Source organism: Dromiciops gliroides, chromosome 6, assembly GCF_019393635.1.
Source record: "Dromiciops gliroides isolate mDroGli1 chromosome 6, mDroGli1.pri, whole genome shotgun sequence".
Classification (NCBI taxonomy): Eukaryota; Metazoa; Chordata; class Mammalia; order Microbiotheria; family Microbiotheriidae; genus Dromiciops; species Dromiciops gliroides.
This window is the reverse complement of record NC_057866.1, coordinates 210,351,260-210,364,619: the sequence shown is the minus strand read 5'-3', so window position 1 is coordinate 210,364,619 and position 13,360 is coordinate 210,351,260. Positions and strand designations below refer to the sequence as shown.

The 13,360-nt window shown below is 38.1% G+C and overlaps 1 protein-coding gene across 30 annotated transcripts in view; it reads left to right on the top strand.

Moving 5' to 3' along the window:
* Positions 1-13,360, top strand: part of SORBS2 (sorbin and SH3 domain containing 2) — a 511,092-nt gene that overhangs the window by 489,610 nt on the left and 8,122 nt on the right. For 28 of the 30 annotated variants that reach the window (XM_043970499.1, XM_043970498.1, XM_043970500.1 and 25 more), the window contains one exon: positions 9,966-10,015. In XM_043970499.1, coding sequence (XP_043826434.1) covers positions 9,966-10,015 — 50 coding nt within the window. Of the gene's footprint in view, positions 1-9,230; positions 9,321-9,965; positions 10,016-13,360 lie in introns of all 30 variants that reach the window. The other 2 variants (XM_043970509.1, XM_043970508.1) reach the window with 1 other exon arrangement.

Genomic DNA, 13,360 nt, shown 5'->3' with positions numbered 1-13,360 from the left:
CATAGGGCCACAAGTTTTAGTCTTGAACCATCATTCTAATGACAGTCACAAGTCCTCCATTAAATGGTCCATTCAGGCATCTACTTCTCCCCCAATTCGGAACTGTAGAACACTTTAACTTTGGTGAACTTTCGTCTTCTATTTACGTTTTACTTTGATTTCTATTTGTTCATATGATTTTGCTTTTAGCATTTTGTAATGATTTCATTCTCTGTACCATTAAATGATCTGTGCTAACGTGCTATTTGGAAGTGAAGAATTCCTCACACAAACATTTCCCCTTATGGCTGGCAGGCACCATCAGCTAAATGCTACCTTAGATTCTCAGATACTGGATTATCCAGTCAACCTTTATACGTCTGTTTTTTCAGATTGTTTCAGAGTACGTTAAGACTGTATGTTTATATCTGACACTCAATAGTCCAATTTTCCTTAATAGATTTTAGACTAAGTCACATTATTCTGGTCATATTTCCCCTCTCTTAGTTTTAAAAATAAGCAAACCTAACAACACTATGATCACTGAGACAGTTTCACCTAAACATAATAGGATTATACTAAAGCCGGCATTGAGTAAAAAAAGCAGTTTGTTCTGAAAACTTTGTTGTTGTTCAGTTGCTTCATTTGTGTCTGAATCTTCATGACCCTATTTGGGGTTTTCTTGGCAAAGATACTGAAGTGGCTTGCCATTTCCTTCTTCAGCTCATTTTACAGATAAGGAAACTGAGGCAAGAAAGCTTAAGTGACTTGTCCAGGGTCACACAGCTAGTAAATATCTGAGGTCACATTTAATTAACCTCAGGTCTGACTCCAGGCCTGGTGCTCCATCCACTAAACCACCTCGCTGTCCTCTGAAAACTTTAAACCTTCTCAGAAGCTATTTTAAAGTTTTTAATGCCAGGTCCATAAAGTAAGTACTGCCCCCTCAAAGTTTAGAATCACTTAATACTGTGGTATATCTCAGAGACGGGCTGTGCTAAGTTTTTGACCATACTATACCTAACCACTCTGGATGAGGTAGAGTCTACTTTATTTTTAAAACAGTGATTTCATGCGTAAGCTTCCTTCAAACACCAGTTATCTGACTTAGAAAGTTCACATGCATTTAAAACCAATCTCAGTGATAACAGCTGGTTACCCAAAAGGGAGAAAAAACAAATGAAATTATGTTGAACTATAAATATACATTTGTTTCCAGAATGTCATTTATCAATGGGCTATTGTGGGAATTTAAAGATATGAAATAATAATAATGCTAATATAAACCATAACAAGGAGGTATAAAATTACTGTGACCTATGCCGAACATGAATTCCTCTCCTAACAACTGTCTCCTCTCCATCTGTTTAAAACACACACACACACAATTATTTTAATGAAAGTAATGACCTTTGCAAGTCTCAAAGACACTTTGTACCTATGAAATTATAGGTCGTTTTGAGTTCATTTTGACCAGTAAGAAATCAGGAAAAGAGGAGACGGTGGATATAATTTCAAGGTATTAGCCTAAAGTTCATCTTCTTAGCCTCAGAGCACATATGATCCAGGCTAAATGTCACAAATGTATATTGTTCTATTTTTAACCACAAAACAGCCAAGAGGTTATGAGTAATAGAAATGCCTCTGCAGATGGTTAAAATAGGAAAGAAGGGAGAGTACAGGACGGGAAAAGAGATGGCTATCTAATCTGCCGAACAGTCTGCTCCTTAAAATATCTAATCGAAAACGTCCTGTTCCCGTTCTGACATAGTCTGCAGGGAGCTAGCTGGGTGGGTCCCAAAAAAACGATTGTCCAACCTGTTGCTGCCTCTGATTGCCATTAGATGGCGGTAAAGTTAAGACACCATGGATGCATTTTGGTGAATGATAATGACCCCAACAAGAATGGAGAAATAGAGACCAGATCTGTGATTTCACTGATTGGGGAAACTCTGCCTAATACAAGTCAACACCTTCTCTGCATCTGATATAATAATAATTATAACTAGCATTTATATAGCACTTTAAGGTTTGCAAAGTACTTTACAAATCTATCATTTTTATCCTCCCAATAATCCTGGGCTGATTCCCATATTACAGATGAAGAAACTGAGGCAAGCAAGTTAAGTGACTTGCTCGGGATCATATACCTAGTCAGCAGCTAAGGCAGACTTTGAACTTAGGTCTTCCTGAGTCCAAACTGAGATATATGTGTGTGTGTTTGTAATATATATATATATATATACACACACACACACACACACATATATATATATTTATTTGTTTGTTTGTTTATATTTGTATAGTGCTTTGCAAACCTTGAAGCACCATATAAATGCTAACTGCTATTATAATGTAGTATTCAAGATCTGCCTGGGGGCATCAAGAGGTTAAGTGACTTACCTAGGCTCACATAGCCAGTATATGTCAAAGATGGGACTTGAACCTAGATTTTCCTGGCTATAAGGTCAGCTTTCTATCTATTATACAATAATTACACCAGACAAAAGGATCAGAGAATCTGAGCTAGAAGGTCAACCCTGTACCTAAACAGGAATATTTCCTACAATGTACCCCACAAGAATGCACCTCCTCCGAAGGCAGCCTACTCCAATTCTTGGACAGTACCATTTTCCCCCCTTACACTGACAAGATCATGAATCCACTGAAGAATTGAAATTTAAGTCATCCTAGCAACCCCTTGGTTGAACAGGCATTATTCCCATTTTACAGATGAACGAATCTTATAATCTCATGGTACCTTATTTTCCTCAACATTACACCGCACAGCAGAAATAGAACTGCAGCTTAGAAAACAAGTCTTCTGGCTCTGAGAGAGTCAAACAGAAAAGAATTTGAGATAAAGAAGTTCTTGGAAAAGTCCTCTCTGAACTTTGGGGCCAAAAAGAAAAGACAACATCCATGAATATAACATGGATCCTTAGAGGGAGAAATCACATGGTAATAATAGGGATTTTTTGTGGCAAGATAAACAATGACGGCATTAACCTTGAAATTGTCAGCGCAACCATCTAGCCAGAGTATGGACATTTTCCCCTTGGAAGGAAATAAATATAATTTCTCATCTCGTGATAAAAAAAATTGAATAAAGCTCTCCAATAAGTGTTTCCCCATTGTCCTGTGATTATAAGTTCTCTAAATATAAAACCACTGCAGAAATCACTGGTATTTATATTAATAAGAGTAAGGAAAATATCAAAGTCACCAACTCCTACTTCTTACATATTATTCTGTCTTCATAGACTTGTGACTTGTGGCAGGTCTCCAAGGGTCAGAGGTGGGATTTGAACCCAGGTCCTCTAACTCCAGAGCTTGTATTTTTGCCACTGAACCCACACTGGTACCTTTGTTGGGGAGTCAGTGGATTTCCCTCAAACTTAATGAACCAATCTGTAAAAGGGAACTAAGAACATACTTCAATGGCCTCTTATTTCTCGCCACTGCTCTCTGACTTAGTACAAAGTCTAAGAGTTGCTGAGTCTGAAAATTTTTATTTTTCATAATAATAATAGGATATTGTTTTCAACAGATGAAGAGGAAGCAGTGGTCAGGGGAGGAAACCATTCCAGGCATGGGAGACATTAATTTTATATGTTCTTGTTATGATCTATATTTTTATTACTTTTTCTATTTAGTTAATTTTTACAATGTCCCACTCATAAATGACTAGAACATCCTGTAAATAAATGTATTATTAGGGTAATATATTACAAATAATTTCTAAGCACAAAGCCTACTTTTGTTTCATTTATTTACACTCATAAAATGACATGCTTGGAAAGGATTTTAAAGATAATCAGCTCTAATGCCATGAATTCCATGAAAGATCTATGATTGTATCAGCACAGGAAACTTCTAGTATGGAAATTCCCTTTACCAAGAGAGACTGTAACCTGTCTATGATTTAGGAGACAAGTGATTTGAGAAATATATAATGACTTGCCCAAGGTCACACCACACATGAGTATCACATGATTTGAACCTAAAAGTCTCCCCAGTTCGAAGATCAACACTCAAGTGATTAAACAATGCTCCCCTACACAGTAATATTGTTGGTCCTTATGTGTGACGTTATTGGTGTAAAGAACTCCCAGATAAGAAAATTTCTTCAAAAAATCAACACATAGTGGCAATTTTTCTATGATTTAAATTGTTTGGGTCACTGAGAAATTAAGTTATTTGCCCAAGTTCACAAAGGCTCTTGAGCTCACATCTTTTAAAAAAGTTATATATAATATTATACTACTATACATTAATATAATATTACATATTAATATATTTAATATATATTATATATTGGATGTTTCTGACCCCAAGGCCACGTCCCCCATCCACTATGTCATACTGCCTCTTATGTAATTGTGAGGCATACTTACTGATTAAGAGAATGAGACATTGATTCCCAGTGTTATGACTAGATATCTTCCCCTAAGATGGATTTCCAATTTATGCAAATAGAGACTGAAGAGTGACCACTCATCTTAGTATAAGCTCAGTCAGCCAGTATGGTGTCATGTACAGAGAGCTGACCTAGTAGTTGGAAAACCTTGATTCAAGTCTTGGCCCATGCTGACAGAGTGACTCTGGGGGTCCCAGGTAACACTGACATTTTAAGTTGTAGAGTGGGTATCAGTCTGCTTTAGTAAAGGGACTCCCCAGCAGTTCTTTATAGCAATGAGATCTTAGGTTCAGGGCCCCCTACCTGCCTCCCCCCCAGAGTGGACAACTTGGTCAGCATCTGTTTTTGAGTGTCTTTCAATCTGATTTAATTCAACAGATATTTATTTATGGGGCATCTCTAGTGTGCAAGGGACTATGTTAGGTCTTAAGTGAAATAAGGACATAAAAATGAAATATGATAGAGTTCTTATCCTCAAGGCCCTTATAGTTTAGTAGGAGGGATGAGTCATGTGCATGAGTAACCATAAGACAGAAAGTGATAAAAAGCAAAGGAGTGGTTTAGACAGGGTTATGAGAAATTTGAAGAGAGAAATATAGCTTCCCGCTTAAGGGTATTAGCGGAGTCTTCATGGAAAAAAATAACACCTGAGCTGGGCCTTTTTTAAGTAAGGGAAGGATTCCAGTAGATGAAGGATGGGAGAGGGTGTTGCAGAAGGTCTCAATTCAAGACATGGGAGAAAAGTTAAGCAAGGGTGCTGAGGTGAGAGAAAGAAGAATAGAAAATAGCTTATGGTCCAGTTTTCAAGGATATTGGGTATTTGAAGCAAATAAGGCAGAAAGGTAGGATTAAGGTAGGTTTGGGATAGCTCTGAATATCAGGATAAGCAGTGTTGTTTGGTAGATCATAGGGAGGCACTGATGATTTTGGAACAAAGGGGAGGATTCAACAAAAGAAGGAAGTGATATAGGGTATTTACAATGGAAGTAGAAAGGATGAGATGAATGGATTTCTCAGAAGAAGCAACAACAGACCTTGATCATTGATTGACTATGGGGAATCAAGGAAGAGCAAAAGTCATCAAACCTCATGATTGGACGGGACTTCAGAGGTGAGGTAGTCCCACCCATAGCTGAAGCAATACCCTCAACAGCATCCTAAGCAAGTAGCCATACCACCTCCAACTCCATTGATGGGGAACTATTTAGTGCTGGAAGGAACATTAACAGTCATGTGGTGCAATCCTCTCATATTTCAGGTGAGGAAACCTGAGGACCAGATAACTAGAATTAGAACCAATATCCTCTGCCATTCTGCTTTTTATTGTTGTTATCTATTTCGTCGGAAATTGTTTCCTTCCGCTGAGGTGAAAACTCACTCCTCTCCTCCCCGCTACCCCTAGAATTTCCTAGTTCTGACTTCTAGGGCCAAACAAACCAAATCTAATCCCTCTTCCACATTCAAATATAAGAAACTTTATCAGATACTTTGCCAGCAGTCAAGTTTTTACAAAGCATTCTTTTCTACAGGCTAAACATCCCAAGTTCTTTAAACAAGTATGGCGCGGCTTTGCATGCCTACACCATTCTTGGTACCATCCTTTGGCTTGTTAATATCTTTCCTTAAAGGTGGTGCCTGAAAGTAAATTTATTTCAGATGTGTCTGATCAGGGTAAGGACAATAGCCCTATCCCCTCTCTTTATCTGGACACTATACCTCTGTGAATATGGACTAAAATTTCATTAGTCTTTTTGCTACCAAATCCCATTGAGATTCATGCAGAACTTGCAGTCTGAAGATTCTTTTCACATGAACTCTTGTCTAGCCACATCTCCCCTTTAATCACACTTGTGCAACTGCCTGTTTTGTAGCCAAAGGAAGGATTTTCTGTATATTCTCTTTAAATATGATCTTATTAGATCTAGCCCTTCACCCTATCACACTGAGCTCTTTGTGGGAGGTTTACATCCAATGAATCAGTTACCTCTCCCAGTTCCATACATAACTTTAACAAACACTATTGAATAGGACAGGACCAAAGACAAAGCATGGTGGTACTTCATTAAATTTTTCTCCAGGATGACATCTATTTGTCTCTGTGCATTGATAGGGTCTAATACCAAATCTGTCTAAATGTACTCATCCCACCATTTCATCCAGAAAGATAACATAATAAACTTTATCAGACATTTTGCCAAGGTACAAGTACATGGCATCTGACTTTCTGCTTACCTAGTCTCATAAACAAGTTAATGTGGTTAGTCTAATGTAACTTATTCTTAATAGATCCACTTTGAAACTCAGTAACTCCTGTTTTCCTTTCTAGCCGCTCACAAGCTATCCCTTTACCAGAGTCTTCTAGAATTTTCCAAGACTCATGGTCAAACTCTCCAACCTATAGTTTGAACAATACCATTCTTCCTCTTTTGGAAAGTTTCATTTCACATTTACCTGCCTCTAGATCATGTAGCCCTACACATTTTCAGAGATGCCTCATAGTAGTTCAGCGGTTGTGTCTACAGATTCCTTCAGAACCCTAGAATGTAATTTACCCAGAACTTTATGAGTGGCAGATGCCTAAGTTTTGAGCCTGGAATAACTGGGAAAAGAATGGATTTTTTTTTTAAATAGAAAAGTTAGGGTAGGGGCAACTTGGCCGGGGAGGTGACGGGAGGGAATGGTGATCTCAGTTTGGGACAGTTTTAGTTTGAGATGCTATCTAGACAACTGGAGAGAAAGTGGGTATTTGGCCCTAAGGGACTTCCATCAAAGGTTGCAATAATTCTGACATATATAGGCAAATGAATCCAGTAGCACCCAAACAATGGCAGAAGACAAGGATTCTTTAAGAAGCTTGGAAGGATTAAGAGTTTGTTGTGGTGGTTGTTGTTTTTAATGAAAGGGCAAAGACATGAAGCCCAGGTCTGAACACAAGGAATCCTGTAGAATATGGTGAGGACAAGCGCTTGTAACAGAAAGGAATTGGTTTGCTTATACTGGGGCGGAAATAATGACCTTAGAATCAAAGGGGCAAGATAATGAATCAGAGCCTCCCAGTGAGATATATTGAGAGAATGAAAAGAGAGATTAAAGTAGTAGAATTGCAGAGATTAGTAATTATATTATAGCTATAAAATGGAAATTATGGAAAATTATACCTCTCCCCCTTCCCTCCCCACCATTCTCTACTCCACTGGGTTGCTTTTTGTTGGTTGGGAATTTGATTTTATAACTTTAGTTTTACTTGAACTAGAGATTAGGGGGATAAACCAAACAAAAGACAGTTTCCTTTATACTCAATTTGGAAATTCTACATCGTGATAAACATTGTATTCTTAATTAGGTGAATTTTTTGGGGGGGGAGGGTCAGATACTTTTGTCCTAAAAGGAAAATGCACATTTCATGCAATTTTAAAAAATATAAACAAACCAATGACTTATACATACATATGTAGGTATTACAGTGTTAAGTTTGTATATAATTGAGGCAAAAGAAAATATATTGAATTTACTCTGCTAAATCAGATTGAGGACCTAAACCTTGTGTTTCAATACCTGCTGGTAGTTGCCTATCAGAGTAATTTGACCTTAAAGACGATGATGAAATTTTTCATTGCATTAACCATTATGTGATATTGATAGTTTAACATTGGTTTGTGGTAGCAAAATGGGGGCTAGTGGTAAGTTCTATCTGTAATTCCCTGCCTTTGAGATAGATGATTTGTGCATTGAACTCTTCTATTCCATTCCCCAGGTCCTGTAGCTCTTCTGTGGTTTGCCTCATAGGAAAATTCCACTGTCTAGTGGAGCAAAAAAAAAAAAAATTCCAAGAATCAGACCTTCTAAGGCACTTGTGCTGTTTAGGGTTCAAAGCTTCAAGTCCGACTAATATGGAGGCACTGTTCAGTTACCTTAAGAGAGGCATTCTTCACAACCGAGCCTATTCAGAGGATGCTTTTTACCCAGGACAATATTTGGTTCAGTACATTTCAGGGGCTTTTTTATACAACATATGATTTGAATAAGACTCCGGAGAACAGAAGAGCTTTATTATTCAAATGTTGTATAAAAGGGCATTGTTTTCATCATCGAGATAGAAGAAACCACCATCCTTCATCCTTTCCCTGTGTTTTTAATGATAGTTATCATTTATAGAATGCCTTAAAAGGGTTACAAAATAACACATTATCCCATAACAACAGTGGAGGTATGGACTTTTATTATCCCCATTTTACTGATTAGGAAACTAAGGCAAGCAAAAGGTTAGGTGACTTGCCCAGGGTCACATAGCTAGTAAGTGTTTGAGGCACAATTTGGACTTGGGTATTCCCGACTCCTAGTCTAGTCCTCTAACTACTTTGCCACCACGATGCCCACCTTCTTTTATACATCCTGTGCCCTAAACCAAATTGGACCAGTGAGTGATGAAGACTTTCAGAGAAAGATCTGAACAGCCCATCAGTCATCAATATTCCAAGTGTCTTAGAAACCCAGCTATATCTTTCTTTGTTTAAGCTCATGTAACTAATTTCTACAGTTCAGTGATCATGAAAGATTAGTATTCAGTGAGCTACCCTGAAAACTTGGAGAATAGCTTATGTTTACTATGTATCTGTTTCACTCAGCATTAGAGTGCATACAAAATGTGTCATGAATGATGGTAATGAAGCATTTTTCCTAGAAGATACATTTAGATCATTCAATGATTACAACTTAACATACAACTTACCTATTGATGAAAAGTACTATTTTTTCCATTAGATGAAACAATTATGTAGTGATTTAGGATGCTAAGGCTTATCATTTCCAATATTATAAGTATCTATTACAGATACTGGTCTTGATGCTTAGTTTAAAAAGAAAGGAAACTCTTTTGAGGGTTCAGTGCACTGGAAATATCTACCAGTATTTCTCTAATAAGGTAAAATGTTACATGTTACCTGGATATTGTTTGTTCCAGTCTATTTAAAGTCGTCTGTTTTCCCTTTAAATTCTGCATGGTGTTCTCCTCACCTTGAGAAGGGAGAGTGTTAATCCAAATGTAGCATGGGGTGCCTGCCCAGTTGATATTTTCATGTGTACTGTACATGAGAATGTTGTCCATGCAGGAAAAAACATAATGAATGAATGTGGCTCCTTTGCTGTTAAAATTAAATGTGATTTTTTTTTTTGCTTGTTTGAGAATATACGGGAGACTAAGAATGTATGCTGTTGTCCATTCTGTCCCATTTGAGTGATACAATGTCTGCGTCTTTGCAATATTCCTGGCCTTTGAAAAATCAATGGGACTAAACTGTGACCTTTCTTTAAAATGTGAAGTCTATAGAGATTGTAGACGTGTTCCAAGTATTTTGGACATGGATTGTTTGGGTTTAATTTTGACAATTCCCTTCAAAATATTTCAATTTTTAATCCTACAACAGTCCTATTGTTTGCTTTTTCTTTCCTCTTGGTTTTTTACAACAGGAAATATTAAATGTCAAGAAAAAATACCATGCCATTATCCAAATTTTTACTTAGTAACAATACTATACTTTTTTTTACATTGAAAATCATTTCATTACAGCCACAGCGCCCCGGGTTTACTCATGAAAACATACAAGGTGGGGGGGAACCGTAAGTATCCTTCTTCTCTTCTAAATTCGAGAATAATCCTAACCCTAACCAAAGAAGGGAGGAGCAGCCTGGGGAGCTCTGCACAAATATAAAATCTGTGTGGCCAGAAAGGAAGATGGTGAATTTCTTGATATGAAAGAGTGACAAATAAGCAGTCTAATCTGATTGTATTTCACCTGCTGAAGACAACATCCCATACATTTTATGTTACAGTCAGGGAGTCATACCTAGGTGATGAAGAGTTTCTGCTCTTTATGATTGGGTCAGACTCCCTTCTAAGGTTTGTGAGTTGGTCTTCCTTCTTCAATATGAGTGATATAGATCCTAGTGAGTAAAGATTTCAATGTAATACAGGCACCTCACCTGTGTTTATTATGTAGATACTGGGAGAAGAGGAGAGGAGTCAGAAGAGCCCATGGAGAGAACTTGGTGACCCAGTTCTAATGCATGTTTCCAGAAGGGTCCTTTCCAAATGACAGCCTTCAATAAATTTCTGTTATTTACCCAACCATGTTTATTTCCTTAACCCCAGAAACACTACCTTTTCACATCAGTCATAGTGATCAATCCAGGGGGCCATAGCCAGTCTTGACCTTTGTCTTGCCCCTGGAGGAAATAGTGAGACTGATGACTTTGCACAGCTCTGCCTCACTTAAATCCAATTCTATTCTTTAAGTCAAGACATCACCCCTCATGATGTCATTGGACCTGAGAACAGTGGACGAACAAGTGATCTATCCCATTTACTGTTATGAGACTGTTATATGACTGACCAGACAGTATGACTAAATTTCCACCCCCTAATTTCTTTTCATTCAATTCAACAAGTATTAATTAAGCACCTGTTGTGTGGAAAGGCACTGTGTTTTTAAGACTGGGGCTACAAAGAAAATTAACAACAGTCTCTACACTCTAGGAACTTATATTGTCCTAGGGGTCTGGGGGAGATACATGTACACAGATAAAAATAGGTAATTCTATAGATCATAAGAAGACTAACAACTCAGAGAATTAGGAAAGCTTCCTGTAGGACAGAGCACCAGAAAGACATTTACCCCCTTTTCATCCAAATGTTGTGGAATTATTCCTTAAGATGCTAACACATCTTCTGTAGCATCAGCTGTAACAGCCTCAGTAAGTCTCAAGCCTGCTGGCCATAGACTGCTGCCCCCAGGCAATAGTATCTGATTAAGTCATTTTTTATGAATGATAAGACAATTCATCTAGAACTGAAAGGGACCTTCAAGCTGACTTAGTCCAACACCCTCAATAGATTGAGAAAGCCAAAAACCAGAGAGGTTAGGAGATTTGCCCAGGTGTCAGAGTTGGGATCCTAAGACACCAAGTTCAAGGTCAATGGTGCTTTTCCCGTTGTACAACGTGGCTTCTCTCAAATCTCTCAAATTTGGCTCTATGATCCATTTCCTTCATTTCCCTACTCACCCCTTTCCTAGACCTCACTTCTAACTAGAGTCCATAGCCTAGCAAACCTTCTCCAAGCTTAGAACCCCATGCCCTCAGAGACAAGTAAGAGAAAATAGTCATCAAGGAAACCCATAAGCCCTTGCAAATGAAGGTGATAAACATGACATTTACTGAATTTGGAAATTGACTAAAAACATTTTCTAATTTTCACATTTTTAAGTTCTTCTTTGGCTATTTGCGAATAATTTCAAGGGGTCTTCTTACAAAAGATAATACATTGTAATGCTCTCTAAAAGCATCAGTGTTTTAACCCATTTCCCATCCTTGACCGGTACCAGCTTTGAAACAGTAAAGAATATTGGACGTTATTTTCTGTGGATACAGAATTTAATTGATTTTTCTGACCACTTATCTAAGTTGTACTTTTGGTGATCATATTTAGTGTTCTGTATTTGTGGAATCACAGAGCCCACGGATGGATATTTATGTATTTAGGAAATGGCATTTGGGACCTAATTAAAACATTATTGGTTAAAACAAAAATTCCACCCAGTTACATTCCATGAAATATGGGTGGAGAAGCTTGGCTTCATTTAGACTCCGAACAAGTCTTGTGAAAAGCTCGGTTCTGAGTCTTAAAAGGTTCAAGAATAATTCAATTTTGCCGTTTCTCGGAACAAGGGGAATTTTCCACTAAAACAAAAAATGTCCTTTTAAGGCCTCCTGCTCCCACCAGCACTCATTCCTGTTTTCTCCGGTACGTCTTACAGGACAGACCTTTTGGTTTTTTACAGGATGACTGAATCCCAGACACAGAGATTGAAGCCCTTCTAAAGTTCTCCTCAGTTTAAACACTAAGTGGAGATTGAAGCTCAAGGAAGATTCATTGATCCTTTTCTCCCATCCCCAGATAATTAAAGAAATAAAAGCAGGACAGACTCAGTCAATACAAACACAGACATTGTCCTATACCCAAGTCAAAGGAGGTGTAAACTGGTCTTTGATAATAACGCAACTGCTCTGGGATGCCCCAAGCATCTGGGTCTTAAAGCCCCGGACTAGTCACATCCTTCCATTCTGAAAGATCAGTGATTGGTCCAGAGGGAGGCAACATGGTTCCAAGTATTTTGGAAAGCACGTGGCATTATCAAATCAATGACCTGGTAACATTCTGCTCCCACCACAGAGGATGAAATGAGATTATACAATGACACAAAATATTCAGATCTTGTCAGAGGGAGATCACTTCCCAAGGCAGAGAGCGTTATTCAAAATCCTGAGTATTTTTCCCCTTCCTTTATCTAAAGTATTTTCATCTTAAGCTAGACATAGCAAGAGACTTTCCATAGGTCTTCAGAGAAAAATACTATTTTGGATTCCATCTATTCAACCAAAAAAAAAAAAAAGCCAGGGGCAGGTAGGTGGCACAGTGGATAGAGCACCGGCCCTGGAGTCAGGAGGACCTGAGTTCAAATCTGGCCTCAGACACTTAACATTTACTAGCTGTGTGACCCTGGGCAAGTCACTTAACCCCAACTGCCTCACCAAAAAAAAAAAAAGCCATTTGATGATATCTAGCCCTGGGCAAAATTGTACAATGATGGATCAATGTCTTCTTTGTGAATATAGGTGGGCCAAACTTATTCTGAATAGAGGTTCATAGTCCACCAAGTTTCCTAAGGGGTTTGTGACCAAAAAATGTTTAGAACCCCTAACTTCTTTATTTAACCCATGAGAAAACTGAGACCCAGAAACACGATTTGCCCAGTGTCACACAACTAGTGTGTGGCAGAAGCAGGTCTTGAACCCAGGTCTTCTCACTCCACATTGAGCCCTTTTCCTACACAGAAAGCCAGTTGCCTTCACATTCTTCCTCCTTTTCCTATACTAAAAATCTGCTCTTAGGAAACAATCTAATAA